Here is a 15723-nt window from a genome sequence, read left to right as displayed (position 1 = left end):
GCCTGCATTGTTGTCTGGTTTATTTTTTTTTTTTTTTTTTTCTTGAAATAGATGTAAACCTTGTGCAAAGGGAGAAGGAAAATGATGAGGAAGACACTCCTCAAAAAAGTAACACTTTTTCCTTGTTAGAATTTATCAGGGGTTTGGAAAACAGATGTCTAACCTCTGTGTTTGGGGAATTTTAAAATTGATGCTGAGGTACCAAGAGCTACCACAACTTCATGTTTGTCTTGTAAACAGTACGTGAATCTAGAGGGGAAAAAATCATATTTCTCTAGAGAAAATGATGTATTACTTACTGTAAGCACTTGGAAAAAGTAACAGATTGTGGCTATTAAGGGGAAAAAGGAAAAGATGAAATAAGAGTGCAGAGATTTCTGTCTTCCTGGTGTATACTTGTCTTATGCATTTAAAAAGGCTGGGAGCCCTGGCTGCACATGCCAGCAGTTGTTTTTTAGTTCTGGGCTGGTTGTGTAACGAGTCAGGAAAGGGTTCAGGTAATGAGCTCTGGCAGGAGTGCAATTGGAAATGGAAATTTATATTGAAAGTGGTATCTCCTGGGCTCCCTTCCCTTCAGGAACTCTCATTTGCTGCGTGGAGAGCTGAAATCCTTCGCTTGCTTGTGCTCTAACCTGAAACAATCAAATCAAGGGAGAGGCCTCCTGAATAAATTGGCTGTCAAGGCAGTTTCTGGTATTGATCAATTTTTGCTGGTTATGTGAATTGGGCTGATCTCAGAGTGGCACTTGACTGCACAGCAGGGGAGTTTTTTTTGATAATACCCTTTCCACATGCATGGCAGTATTGTGGAATGTCCCTGTGTCCATTCCTCAGTAATAGTGAAGGAAGAAATTAAATTTATATTAACTGAATTTGTTAATCCTCCCAAAAAATGGGTTGGTATATTGCATGAGCCTCCTCCCAAGATTTGCAGCAGTGCTCAGCTTCATAAAAGTTTATCTTCTGCCTAGTTTGCCCCTGAACATTTTTTCCTACTATCATTTTCTCGCTGACAGTCTCCAACAATAAGCATAAAAAAACACTGATACTGCAACAATCCCCACCTAGAAGGGACAGGGAATCAATGTTTCAAATGTGGAAAGAAGGTGGAAAAGCAGAACAAAAGCAACTCTTCTGACAGTATTTATGATCCTAAACCTCTGAAAAAAAGTGATTTTGCAGATCTGTTGATGCTGTTGTTACTCTTCCTTGCCTCTTTCTAGACTTGCCTCCCTCCTCCCCATGTCTCATTTCACCACTGCAAATGGGAAAGAACTGGGACAAAGCCCATGTGCAGATATTTACACACACACGTGCCCACAAAATGCCTTCTCTTTAATCAGCCTTCCTCATCACCTCGCGCTGTGCCAATAAACCTTTGCGCCTGTCAGCTGCATGAGAGATTGCTGAAATGGAAAGCCAGAAACCTTTCAGCAGCATGATGAAGCCAGGCATGCCAGTTGGTTAAAAATCTTGCAATAARGACTTGGAACTTCATGTGGTCATCTTCAGGCGCTGGCAACAGGAGAAACTGGGAGCCATATCATCATATATCATATCATATCATCGTATCATATCATAATCTTTATTTGGCCAATAGATGGTGGTTTAGAGGAGTCACAGATTCAGTGGCAGCAGCTGCCAGTTGGAGCAGGTTGGTGTTTAGCAGACACCAAATACCTACATCAGAYATCAGGGTGTCTTGGTRGGAAGAGCTGCATCCACTGCAGRCTGCACTCATGGAGAGATAGTCARTAGRACAAGGRGGAMTGGCTTTAACSTGARAGAGTAGGTTTAAGAGTGGACATAAGRAGGAAATTCTTTAYTCTGAATGTGGTGAGGCCCTGGAARATCTTGCCTTGTGAAGCTGTCATTGCCCCATCCCTSRAAGTGTTCAAGGKCAGGYTGGATGAGGCTTGGAACAACMTGATCTAGTGGAAGGTGTCCCTGCCCATGGCAGGTGGATTGGAACTGAATGGTTTTGAAGGTTTGTCCCAGCCCATGTGAYTGTTSTGTGATTTTTCAAAATGTTATTTTTTATAGAGCTGCTTCCCTCAGATAATCAAAATGTATCACAATCGGGATGACTGTGTATCTTCCTTGATTAATCAGTGCTTTCATGGTCCCTCAATTTTCACATTGATTTTGCCTGGAGAAATCAGGCAGGGATTTTGAAACACCTGTTCAGTCTTGACAAATTCCTGCCATATATACACATGATTTGCATGGGGTCAGTTGGATTTATCCTTTGCATGAGCCAAAAAGGCAAGTGATTGAGCACTGGGAAAACTTGGGGATGTTGGTGCATAAAAAAAAACTCAGGAGATAACACCCTCACTCTCCTGGATTCCCTGGAGAAGCATCTGGAGTTTGATGCACCCACAAAAGGATCATTCAAGGCACTGCAGATATACAGCATTCTCAGTCACAGATGTTTTCAGGCGTTTTACTTGTGTCTAAGCTTCCAGACAAGGCTGAGGCAGAAGAGATAAAAATGTTTAGTTACAGTGATAAAATGCATTTTCCTACATTCATATTCTAGTTTGTGTCTGAATACCTGGTGTATTTAAACTTGCATTGTATTTATTTTCTTTCTGGTAACTAGAGAAAGTCTATAACTGTAAGTTCCCATCGTTTTATGAACAGAATGAATTCTTTAAAAATGATGAGAAAAGAAATGTGGGGAGGCAGAAACACGCACCATGATGTGGTTTTAACAATCCCAGTTAAAAAAAGAGCAGATTTGCTAAAAATATTCAGACAATTATTTTCAAACCATGTTCCTCCCTCTGTATCCTCTGTCCCCTTCTCTAGTGGGTGCCACTGTACAGCAGTGGAATCTACAAAGGTGAGAACATACCAGAAGGAAAACAAAAAAAAAAGCCAGGCATGAGGATTCTGAGAATTAGACATTAATCAGGTACTGTGAGTATTGATTTCTCTCCTTGTTTGGCTTGTATCATAGGGATACAAGGGCAAGAGGAAATTTTTGTGGAGCCTATGAAAATKGACTCTGCAAGTCAAGCAGCAGACGTTTCGAGTAAGGATGGTATGTTGTTCTATCATTWTTGATTCATTTTTCAGAGTKATGGTTTTAAACTGACAAAGGGCATGATTAGRTTGGATATTAGTAAGAAATTGTTCACTATRAGGATAGTGAGGCAGTGGAACAKGTTGCCCAGAGAGCTGTGGATGCCCCATTCCTAGAAGTGTTCAAAGCCAGGCTCCTGGAGGCTTGGAACAACATGGTCTGGTGGAAGTTGTGCATGCCCATGGCAGGGGAGTGCAGCTAGATGGTCACCATCTCTACTGTCTTGTGAGTCTGGTCCAAGTAAAGTCACTTGAAAGCCCTGCTTTTTGAGTTGATTGGCTTAATGTGTTCAGTTGGTATGTTCTATGCTGCCTGCCTTTTAACTGAGTAATGTTCTAGACTCATTGAAATTTTGGTCTTCATATCGAATTGGCCAAGAGTTTGGGGGTCTAACACAGCAGTCAGGAGATATTTCTGAAAATTTCTGTGCTAGTGCCCAACTCCATTGAGGGGAAAGTGTTTGGCAGTATACCCACTCTGAATTTGTATGTTAGCCTCATTCCAGGTCAGCTCCGATTCCCTTTCCTCCTCCTTCAGTATCCATGTATAACTCTGTCTGGMAACAGATGGACCTTCTCTCCCTAGGACTTTTACTGTTAATAAAATAACCACAATTTAGTTGACCCAACAGCAGATCCAGTCAGGTTTGTAGACATATTGATTCCAAATTTTCTGACTTGGAAATGATGCTCCTCCAACATTGACCTCAGTGAGCCAATGACCCACCTGTGTGGCAAATTCCAACAAAGGCTGAGTACTGGGATGCTACTCAAAATCTGCAGTGACATCCTTGTAAACAAAAAATAATTTGCTTTCTTGATTCATCCTGTGTGTAAAGAAAATGGGAAGGGTGGAATCAGCATTCTGSTGCTTGGGTTTTGGTGAGGCAAACYTTTAATCACTCATCCTGGTCARCTCTGGTWGTGTTAYRTACAGGSGTTTGTTGGRTTTTRCACAAAGGGGCTTTTTTACTGCCCCAAAGAGCTGTGACTTTGAGATGGGGGGTCCAATCCTCATTTTATACCCATGTCATCTCTGTAGTAAAGGCTATTTTTTAACTCTTTCTTTAACCTCCTCAACATTGACATAATATAAAAAAAAAGCACACTTTTTTACATCTCGAAGACAAACATTATATTTTTTTGCTACTAGTTACACAAAGAATCTGATGCTGATTTCCTTTCGCTGATGTCAGATTGTGATGCAGCATTTGAATCAGTGACTGATTAGATACTGGCCTGTAAAGGAGTTTGCAAGCACAGGAAAAGCAAGAGTGCATAATAAATTTTSTTTTTGAAAAAATACTGGAGATTATGCTCTTACTAGTAGAAGTGCAGAATAAAGCCAAAGCAGCCTTCTCAATTCATCCTTTAAACAACCAACCAAAAGTCATGGCATATTAAAAYATTTGAATTGTGAATCCATCAAATAGTTTGGGCTACTTAATGAAAATGAATACAAATTTACCAAAGGAATATCTYAAGGGATTTCTGGCTGGAAAGAAAAGTGATTGCATAGCTGTTTTAAAGTAAAATGATTGCATAGCTGTGTGCCATAGGACAGGACACCAGGATCAGCTAGCTATTTATGAAATGAGGATCTTGATAGGTCTCTGTTTCAAGTCTTGTCAGGTCTTCTACATATGACTCATCTTGTACCTTCCTTTTCTTTGAACTTTCTAAATTATATGAAAGGACAAGAAAAAGATGTTTGCTTAGGCTGCAGAAAAGTACTTCACTTGTCAGGGAAGTCTTTGTTTTTAGACAGCTTAAGTTGCTATTAGGATTATATTACAAGGTGGTTTTCCTTGTGGACATATACTGCATGTTTAAATGAAAAGAGAGGAAGGATCAAACTCATTCCCTTTGAGAGTAATTTTTATGTAAATTGCCTTTTTTTTTCTCTGGTCCCCTTTTTTCTGCCYCAGGAGATCTCATCATTTCACAGCTGAAAGCACAAGCATATATCACTCCGTCCCCCTTGACAGCCCAGTTCTTGTGGTTTAATTTCATGTACAATGCACAGCAAAAAGTGCATTAGAGATGCAGAGTTTAGACAGCTTAGGTGAATCTCTGWTATTGGTTCATCCAGTGGGCAGGTCCATGAGAGTGATATATTTGAGAAATTGCTGTTATTTGAAACCTAGACTTGATTCTTCATTTAGGAAAACTGTGCATCTGTAGCCTGGATGGGGCCATGTACACAGACACRTATTTGTCCTGCCAGTTTCCATCAGCCACCAGAGCAAAGACCCCWGGATATTAAATTGCTTGTACCCAGATTTGGGTCCTCATACCAGGGCAGATGTGCTGATTCCTTTTTTTTTTAATGATGGAAAACCCAACTTTGGCGATTGGGTTCTTAGATGGCATTTCCCTGACAGCAGCCTTCTTTTTTTTTTTCTTTCCTTACGTTTTCTTCTTTTTTTTTTTCTTTCTGTCCTTTATACCATCAAAGCTATAGAGATTACTAAAGCAGTTTTTCCTTTCACGCTGGTATTAGCCAGATCAATCTTTTCATAATGGGGTTGCTCAATCACCTTTTTTTTATTTCAAGCTTATGGAAAGCTGCATCCTGATTTAAATCAAAACACTGGTATTTTGGTGTCATCTGCCATCCAGGTCAACAGCATAATATCCTAGGCTAAGGAAATGCACTCGCTCTCTCACAGACAATTTTAACTTGGCTCTCCAGTCTCCATTTGCCTGTCTACTCCACTTAGATGCTGTGCTGTCATTCCTGGCTAGCTGACCTTTAAGCACATAGCTGTCTTGCAGGGATGAGGAGTAATGCTGCACTGCCAAAGCACATCCCTCAGGTCAGCAGCAACCACAGCGCCCTGATGGATGGGAGTTATTTGCTGGGTTATTTYTTCTCCTCTTGCAGGGAACTTTCATGCTTTTGGGTGGGAAATCCCTGCCTGGTCATAGTTTGAGAGCTGATCATTTTGGCTCCTAGCAGGCCAAAATTTAAGAGAAATCAGACAGAGAATATCCATAGGAGATGTGCACCTCTTTGCACTTCAGGTGCTTCTCTGCGTGGTTGGCTGATGTAGCATATTATGAGGAGAAGCCACAAGACTGCTAAAATGAATTAGCAGTTTAATACTTCTGAAAACCTTGTTTACTGAAGAGAAGTCCCATTTCAGAGATGTGATTGGATAGAGAATACCCTGGGCTAGTGATGCTGTTCTGACACCACCTCGAGCTGGGATGCATTGAGGGCTGTGAGTCACATCCCCACCATACCTGGTGGCAGCTTTTCCGTGTGTTCCTGTGCTATGTGCTGCACTGCTGTGCCCCTTTTCCAGCTAAAGAGGGAATTGTGAGGGTCACCTTACTGCAACACACGTTGGGGGTCACTCAGTGCTCTGCAGAAGCCAATCCTTCAGTCAGACCTTCCTGTCCCTACTAGGGCTCATGCAAACACTCAGGCTCAGTCACAAATACGTAGGAAAAGGCTCATCTGGACACGTTTCAAGTCCAGATTTGTTTTGCAGGAACTCTCTGTAGAACATGAGTGAAGGCTGACAGTATTTTCAACAAATACTGCCAGTGAAGCTGTCCAGCATAATGAGGCTGGGAAAGGGTGCTGTTGTCAGTGTGCAGTAGCCTTCCTTTGGTGATTTTTTTTTGTTAAGCATCCTGTCTTTGCTGTGCAAATATGGCTAAAGAACACAACCTTGCWAAATGTGATGCACATCAGAGCACTGTAATCAGCAGAGGATACTTTTTTTTTATTATTCATCACATACATCCAGGAAGCTGTTACAGTACCTGCTGTGCATCTGGATGATGAATAATTTACAAATAATTCATCAAAACCCTAACAGGTACATTGACATGATATTGATTCAGAAAAGAGAACTTAGTGGCTAGAAGTAACATCATTATTGATTTTGAAGGGGKTTTTTTTTCCCCCCTTCCCTTTCCCACCTTATCTCAATTTCCAAATCTCCTACTCATGYTTGAGGTTTTTCCCTGTCAGCCATGTCAAATGACTCATTACCTGCAGRTGATACCACGACACAAGGCCTGGTTGAAAGAAAGAAAAAAAAAGGTTTGAATATAAATGGCTTCATTCAAATTCAGTGCAGAACAAATACTAGATACTAGTCTTAAAACTGCAGCTATTTATCTTTAGCCTCACTCAGTCATACCTGCCATAGTTTAGATGATAGTTTTGACATATGTCATGGAGTTTAAGCCTTCCATTTATTTTTTTCCTTTTTTTAATATTAATTCTAAATTAAAATAAGGTTGACTTTGTAAATGGAAGGTCCTTTGTCAGAAGCCAGTGTTTGCATGAGAGGATCAAGATTTGAGTCTGAGGGTCAAGATCACTTAGTCCAGTGAGATTCTAGATCACTATTTGGGAGATACACTCACCTGTATCTCTGCCTGTGGCCTATGGAGAAAGATGAAGGTCATTTTGACCTTGAGCTGGACTCCTTGGTTGGGTGCCAAAGTCARACTAGATGGAATGGGACCACAGAGAATATGTGCAGCCAGTTTTCATTTCTAGTGATGCTAAAGCCTGCACCCTTGCACCACTGTTTGTCATGGTGTCCGTGGAATTCCAGGTCAGGATGGGTCCCACTGAGAGTCTTATTTGATGACTTAAGAGATTTCTTAATGCAATAAATTTGCATTTTTTTGCATTTAATTTTCCTTTTTGGTTTAGAAGCAGTTATTACTCCACATTATAAACTTAACAAATATTATTAATATAGTCTAATGACCATCTTGTTTCTCTTTCAGCTGAAATGAATAGTCAAGTTGAAAGTATAAGTGATCCAATGGAAACACAGCGGGAAGCTTAAGTAACAGGTAAGACTTTGAAACTACTTTTTCTCCCCTATTTTCCATATGATTTCTGTATKAAAAATTGCTTTAAAAATTTCTGAATGAAAGTTAAAATTTACCAAAYATAAAAAATAAAATAGAGGAAGACAGAATACAAAGGAAAAGTAATTGTCTAATATGGCCTATATTACATCATTAAAAAAAAAAGACTTGATTTCTCAAGCAAATGTTATAGCAGAAATCTGCATCTGTAATATGTTTACCTAGTGCAGGGTCTTAGATCATCAGAAGGTAAAACAGCACAAGAGAAGGAGCAGAATAACTGAGCAAACAATATTTGGCATTGCTTTGGAAAATGGCAGGAAGCTTATATTGCTTGAAATCAAGCTCAGTTCTGTATGAGCCATGTTCTGGGAACAAAAGGCTTACATCATGAGGGGTTTGTTGCCCTTGGCTCTCCAATACCCAATGTCTCTTGCAGCAGTACCACAGAAAAACAAGGCAAAGTCAGAGAATTGCCTTCTGGAGCTCTGCTGACTTTTGGAGCTTTTTTTTGGCTTTACACACCACATGATAGTACTGTGGAAAGAGCAGTGGTGGTTGTTGAGGCAGTGTTTTTCATAGGCAYAAAGAGCTTTTCCTCTAGACTAAATGAAGAATGTAGTGGGAAGACAGAAATGCAAGGCTCATACCTAACGAAAGAAGCAGTAGCCATTTCCCTCAGAAGTAGTTTTCAGTGCACACTGCTTCCCTTGGCATAGGACTTCTGAGAAATACCAATATCATCAACAGCAACATGTTATATTTACACTGGTAATGAGGTTTAATGTAGCACAAGAGCAAGCCRTACAACAGTGGCAGCTATAACTCAGAAATTTAAAACACAAGGTCTTATTAATGAACACGACTCTTGGTCCTTATCAGCATACAGGCAATGTGCCACTATACTGCTAGAGTGAGAAATAGGCCTCACAGTGTCCCATTTAAAAAGTACTGAAGTAAAAATACTATTTATACAATCAAAATATTAATTAAAATGCAACATCCATAAGTCTTACTCCCCCTCCCTTAGCTTCTTACTCAATTGAAAGAAGAGGAAATAATGAAATCCTCACACTTAAAAGTACATCAATATGTTAATACCCTTCCTCTGTTTAAAAAAGGTATTTGAATATTACAGGTTTTATGTTGCCCTTAAGTAGTCTTGTCTCATGCTGAATTTTCCCGTAGAAATTATTATCTGTGAATGTTTTAAGCTGGAGTATTTTTTGCTCATGAATTAGCAACCAATTAATAAATGTCTTCWGTTCCACTGCAAGATGTGGCTTTGCAGGCCCCTTTTTGATGCAAAGGGGCCAAATCCTGGGCACACAGTATCTTGCCCAGATATAATTCAGTGGCATGCATAAGATTAGAAGCAGGCATCAAACTCATTGCAGCTCTGTTTCAAAGTCATCCYGACTCCATTGCTACTGTTTTAATTACTAGGAGTGATCCCTAGGGAGAATGGATAAGCACAGGTAATTTGYTCACCCAATATTAGCTGTTAAATAAATAAATAAGCTGTGTGACACATACACATTGGACAAAAAAAAAGAAACCGTAAGCATCTGTTGTTAGAAACATGAGAMCTGTGTTCTGTGCAGATATTTAAAAGTGTTACTTTTTTTTCCCCCTTTTCTTTCCACTGCTGTGCTGAAGGAAGGATTCAGGAGAGGAGAGACCCAAGGAAACCCTACAGGCAGGCGCTGACATCCTACAGCATCATTCTTGGCCGAAAAGAGCACACAAAGATGATCAGCGGGTTGGGAGGGGGGGAGCTTTGGGGGAATGAGTCTTTGCTTTAACTTCTCTTTGTTCTTCATTCCATTTCTTTCTGTAAGCCTGTTGGAAAGAATCATAACTTCCCAGGTCTAATGTTTTAGATTTAACCCTTCATTTACAACAGTTTCTTCTGAAATGTGAGTCACTCTCTTATGTTGGGTCTCTTTTCATCCTGATCATACCATCAGTAGCCTGTTTCCAGGCCCACCCCTTTTCTAGCATCTTTTTCTTCTTTCCCACGACCAGCCTATGCTGTGCCACTTCCTTACATGTGAATGACACATGTGGCCTCAAACAGCCAGCACCCCAAATCCATCCTGCTTTTTCTAGTTAGCTCTGCACATCTCAAAACCAGAGCRGTAAGTGTGACCTTTGGGTACAGGTAGGCAACAGACATTTCCTCAACACTGGAAAGACTATGCATTCGAGGCATCTTTAAATACAGCTCCCATTTTTAACAGCTTCACACAGTGGCTTTTGTGAACCCCCATTACATTTTTCACTGCATATGCATGTTTTTAATTTGTTTTTTTTTTTTTTTAAAGCAATTAACAGTTATTTGGATAAGAATGTCTCACCATATGTCAGTTGTTCTGCCAGCAAATGCTGCACTGAAATTTGTAGAAAAGGAACAAAAGGTTTTCATGTGCATTTCCCAACTGTGCTGTAACTGAAACTGATGGAAAATACACTGGATGGAAGAGCACCCAACCTGTGTCCATAATGGGACGTGCTACAAACTGTATATTAAGCGCTGCTTAGAATAGTTAGATCATTTTAAGCAAAGTAATTGATTCTAATTTGATAATTTTAAGAAAAATAATTAATTCTGTTCCTTTTTTTCTCTCAAAATATTCCTGAATCACAGAATAGGTATTTAACAGCTGGCCAGGATAAAAAAAGTTAAAAAACATTAAGATATATCTCTGTTGTCCTGTGATCTGGGTTCATCCCAGCTAGAGTAGTTTCGATGATAAATTCTGTGCTGAAGTGAAAGCAAGTCAAGGGTGACCCAAGCGTACCAAACGTGGCCTATGACAGTCAATGGTTGTTGTTAATTCAAAAGGGTGTCAAGGAGAAACAAGGATTAGACAGGAAAACAGGAAAAGCAYTAGATTACACCCAGAGAGTATGGCCCCTAGACAGGCACCCTCCCACCTCCTCCCTTGTTTGCAGGGCTCCAGCATGTTTGCTTGAGGTGGGATCAGAAGGGCATTTCTGTGTGCTGCCTCCAGTGGTATATCCACCCAGATGTCACTAACACCAGAGAGGCTCTTGAGGAGCTTCTTCATCACCTGCAGTGGATGCACAACTCCAAATTGGATCGATTGTAGGAGTAAATGAGCTAATATAAGTATATGCATCTGTTTGAGAGTTTTGCTATTACCTGTATTTGCTAACTACAGCTCCTTTGGCTCTTGTTCTGTCCAAAAACCTTGAAGGGACTCCATGTTCCATTTGAGGTGCCTCTCATGCTTTCGTTTCCCATCCTTGGGGTTATGCTTGACAGAACTTATCTTTTTGGACGTGGACTTTTCTGCATGGTCCCTTACATTTCTGTGTATTTTCCATACTGGGTTGTTACGACTGAAACAGTTTGTCATAATAGGTAGGTCAGGAGTGGATAAACACATTGGGAGGATGGTATAACTGTGATAACTTCAACAGACTATCCAGTCCCCTGAATGTAGTTCTGTATCTGTTCTGATCGTGCTTTCCCATGGGTGACATTAACATTAGCCACAARTCAGATGTCCCTCTTTTTTCACCAKYTTTGGTTTTYGCAAGGGAGCCAAAGGGAYAGCCTTTCAGGAGGSTAGATGCTGGGGTGTGGTCATTCAGAAGGAGATAAACATTTCTTAAATGTCTTCTGAAGACTGCCTGGAAGTTAAAGAAAAAAATTAGCTGTGAAAATGCATTGTATTAGTCCCTTACACTAATTTCATTTTGCTTTTCATTTTGCTTTTTCATTTAACCTTGGTAGGCAATAGGGAGTGTTTGAAACAACAACCATTTGCCCAGTGATGTGTTAGCAAAGCATGAAGTCCAGAAAGTGTAAAGCAAGCAAATCTACGAGTTGAATGAGTCCTTACTGTATTATTTGCATCCTTGTTTATATCTGTCTTCCTTTGGGTGGGTTTTGGTTTGAGTTGTTGGCGTTTTTCACTTCTCATGAAGTGAGTACTTCAGCAGTATGAGTTCTCAGCTGTGTTAACAGTCAATGCAGTCAGTCTCTGATGTTCTTCTGGAGATGCAGAAATGTTAGGAGCTGGTTTTGTAGAAGAGTAAGCATTAGGTGGAGAATCACCCCACTGGTATTKAAGTCAAAGATTTTGCTTTAAACTGAAAATGTACTCACAGTAGGTGGCATAAAGGGAGTAGCAGCCTTTGAGTGCTGATGTTTGCATTCAGGGTACGAGGTTCTGCTTGATCATTGTTTCTCCTTTGTCTGAAAGTGCTCACCCCTGCCATCAGGCTACGATATTCTTCAGGCTGGTGACTGCTCCCATGATGAATGGTTTTCTTCCATGCACACATCCAAAGGCGGTACTTMAGACATAGTCTGTAATAATGGGTCACAGCACCTAATTGTCACATTTTCTATAAARCACTGAGAAAGCTTCTCTTTGAATGAACACTGTTCTGCTTTAGGACTTGAATGAAATTATATTTAAAAAAAAAGAAGAGTTTTCTCTATATGCAGTGCATGCTGGCTTTGCTTTTAAAATTACAAAATTTAACAGAGTATGTGGATCTATTTTCTCGGGGAATAGGGATTTTTACCATATTATTCATCCAGGATTTGCCTTACCCTGACATTTGTGATATAAGTTTTAAAGAAGTGTAAAAATTAAAAAAAAAAGGTAATTTTCTTGACCAAAAAATATGTTTTTACTTCAATGCAAAGAAATGTAGAATGTTGCTTGCAAAATGTCTTCTAATAGATAGTCTAGCGGTTATATGGGTTAACATACGCCTTTTTTGTTAATTTGTCATTTACATGCTAAACTTGTCTGAGTCTCGTTAATTTCCTTGTAACTTAAAGAACCGATGCCTTCATACTATCTTGTTAAAGTAAATCGTTAATAAAGCTTGTCCTGAAGATGAGGCAATGCCACTCCTGTGTTTATTCACTCCTCACTCACCATGCTGATGGCACAGAGTCATTTTGGTTATCCGTGAAGGACATTTTGGTTTGGATGTGCCATCAGCAGTATGTGTAGCCAGATCCTCATCAAAATTTGTCATTTGGCAGATTCTTGTTAGAACCAGATGCCTCCAGGCAGGGATGATTTYTAGAAGATTTTGCAGCTCAGAGATGAAAAGGTGTCTTGGTTGATCTCTTTGCTGCACAAGAGATGTTACAAAACCTGTCATGTTGTGCTAAATCCCAGCATCCATTATCTGTCAAAGAATACTCCATATATATGCAATCCACAGATGTTATAGAGAATTGTGTATGTTTTATGTTGTCTGTCCTTTCTACCATCACTTGTTTTAAAAATGGATAGGGAGAGGATACTTCCAAAATTGCAAATGTGGCTTTTTTTCATCCCATGACACCAGCATGGGTGAAAATGTGTGCACTGACCCGACCTTACTCTTTCTTCTCAGCCAAGGCTTTAATCATCAATAACTGAAGTGAGGGGGCTGGCTGTGTGGGTTCAACACTYTCCAATAAAAAAGCTTCCTTCTCTGAAATTTCACCTTTCCTTGCCAAATGGATGAGGACAAGGTACAGGAGATGCATGGCAGTGGAGAATGTCTGCCTTTTTGCTGGATGCAGACCTCAAATGTATRTGTGGTGTGAGCTAACCTGAAAGAGAGAAACACCAGCAACAGCTGTKCTTCTCACTGGCTTCAGCTCTGTTTTCACTTTATCTCCAGAACTCTACAGCAGGGGAGGCACCTACTTTACCCACACTGTAGCCTGTTTTTGCTGCAATGATATTTATGTTTAAAGGGAGAAAAAATACATTTTCTTCTTAGCTAGGAGAAAGTACTGTCCATCCCACCCGTCTTGGSGAGCACAACATCAAGAGGAAAATCTCCATGCCTCTGGAGTGTGAAGAAGGGCAYGTGTTTGAAGTTRCACAGATCCTCRCAGAGATGGGTGTTTTTCCAAATGMAGCRTATTAGGAGAGTCTTCTTGACAGATTTCTAAAGAAGCTCTGAAAGGGAAGGTGTTAAAGTGGTGTATCTGTGCCTGGGAAAGTCTTTTGTGGGGCTGATTACTCTGGATGTCAATCTACTTGTGCAGAAACAGAGRCCCAATTACCAATTTCCCTAATCAGCTTCTCAGAGAGAGTGTCCAAGAGAAACTGTGTTGCTTTTCAGGATTTCCATGTGAATCTCCTCGAGGGTTGTGTACATGTTTAAATTGGCTTTGATTCTTCTCCTTAGACCCCTTAGCAGCTTCTGAAGGGGTCATTATGACCTTGGTCTATTTGTTAAGTGAAAAGTGTGTTTTGGGATTTTAATTAATCTTGGGGTTGGGCTTTCTTTGTTTTGTTTTTTGGGGTTTTTTTTTGGTTTTTTTTGTTTTTGTTTTTGTTTGTTTGTTTTTTGTTTGTTTTTTTTTTAAGTGAAGTGAAAGTGTCCAAAGACATTTAAATACCCTAATTTCTCATTTTACTAGAATTATCATTAACTCCTTAAAGTAAATGTCAAATCACTATTAATTGTTTCAGAATTCACTGATAAAATATTTATCATAATGAATTCCCTCAGGAAAAAAAAAAATATAAACAAAAAGATTCCTGTTGAAAACAGAGCCAGTAGAGGAGGTATCTGGGGAGGCTGCTCCATCTGGTGGCAGCTGAGGGCTTTGAGGGGTACTTTTATTTGCATTACACAGGTAAAATTTTCTTCTAGTTTAACCGTGTTGAGCATCATCCGCTCCCTGGTAGAAGAACATAAATCCATGCACTAAGATGATGTTGGAAAATGGGATTAGCATTTGCCACTCGACATACCTGACCTATTAAAAATAACCAAGATCTTCCCGGTTATTGAAGAAATGGAACAATTTTTTATAAATAATTTCCAGTGCAAGTCTGGATAGCAGTGCTGCCAATGGCTGTTGCAGAGGCCAGGGAGCCTCTTTGACCTGTGCCCTGTACTTCCAAATCCTACTTACTTCACACCAGTTTCAAAACACCTGCTTGGTAAAAGTGTCCTTCTGGATGGGAAATGTAAGCCTAAGTTTTAAGATTATAATATAGTTTTAACTGCATCCCAACAATTCTTAGCAAGCCAGGAAATTATTTTTTAAATAAAAGCAGAAACAGAGAAGCAGAGATCAAATCACAAGACATTTAACACAAGAAGCAGAGACTCACAAATCCAGAAGCACACAAATAGTAATCATGAAATTTAAAATCCGTTCTCTGCCTGGTGACTCAAAGCACCTCCACACCAGAGCAGAGTGTGTTCATTTTTTTCTGCAGAAAAGGGAAATGAGAGGCCAGGWGCTGAGGAGACACTTTCCCCCAGTCAACACAATTTTTATGCAGAWTATATTCTCTATTTACTATGCACTATACATAGCAGATGATGGGTAGTTAATATATTTCAGACTATAGAGTGTATAATATTATATACTGTACATGTACTACTGAAAACGTGTCAGATCAAACTAAACACAGTTAAAAGCTGTACCATAAAGTCAGTATTTGCACACAAAGTATTTTGTATTACATAAACTAAACCATCCAGATACCATCAATCATGGAGATAATAAATACCAGCAATCTGCTACAAATACTGTGGTTTAGACTGCATATTATAGATAAAATATTAACTATATAATATTTATTATTCAACATATATGTAACTACATATACACTAACACAATACTAGTATTTTATATGGGATAAATGTAACTTAGGAAATAGCTTCCCACAACAGAACACTGTATTATGTCATATATAATATCTATGCTATAATATTTTGTTATATATTACTCCTTTATATCATATATTATATTTGTATCATACCACA

General features: G+C 39.5%; 1 protein-coding gene across 1 annotated transcript in view; it reads left to right on the top strand.

Annotated features, from left to right (window-relative positions):
* MACROD2 (mono-ADP ribosylhydrolase 2) overlaps positions 1-11496 on the top strand; it is an 809981-nt gene extending 798485 nt beyond the window's left edge. The window contains 3 exon segments of the mRNA XM_057369011.1: positions 2966-3049; positions 7852-7920; positions 9598-11496. Of these exon segments, the coding sequence (XP_057224994.1) occupies positions 2966-3049; positions 7852-7913 (146 nt within the window). The 3' untranslated portion in view covers positions 7914-7920; positions 9598-11496.
* The last annotated feature ends 4227 nt before the right edge of the window (positions 11497-15723 follow it).

The sequence above is a fragment of the Malurus melanocephalus genome, unplaced genomic scaffold, assembly GCF_030028575.1.
Source record: "Malurus melanocephalus ecotype Western Australia unplaced genomic scaffold, MMel_1.1 scaffold_101, whole genome shotgun sequence".
In the NCBI taxonomy this organism is placed as follows: domain Eukaryota; kingdom Metazoa; phylum Chordata; class Aves; order Passeriformes; family Maluridae; genus Malurus; species Malurus melanocephalus.
The sequence above is the reverse complement of the archived record's forward strand: the minus strand, read 5'-3'. Positions and strand labels throughout refer to the sequence as shown.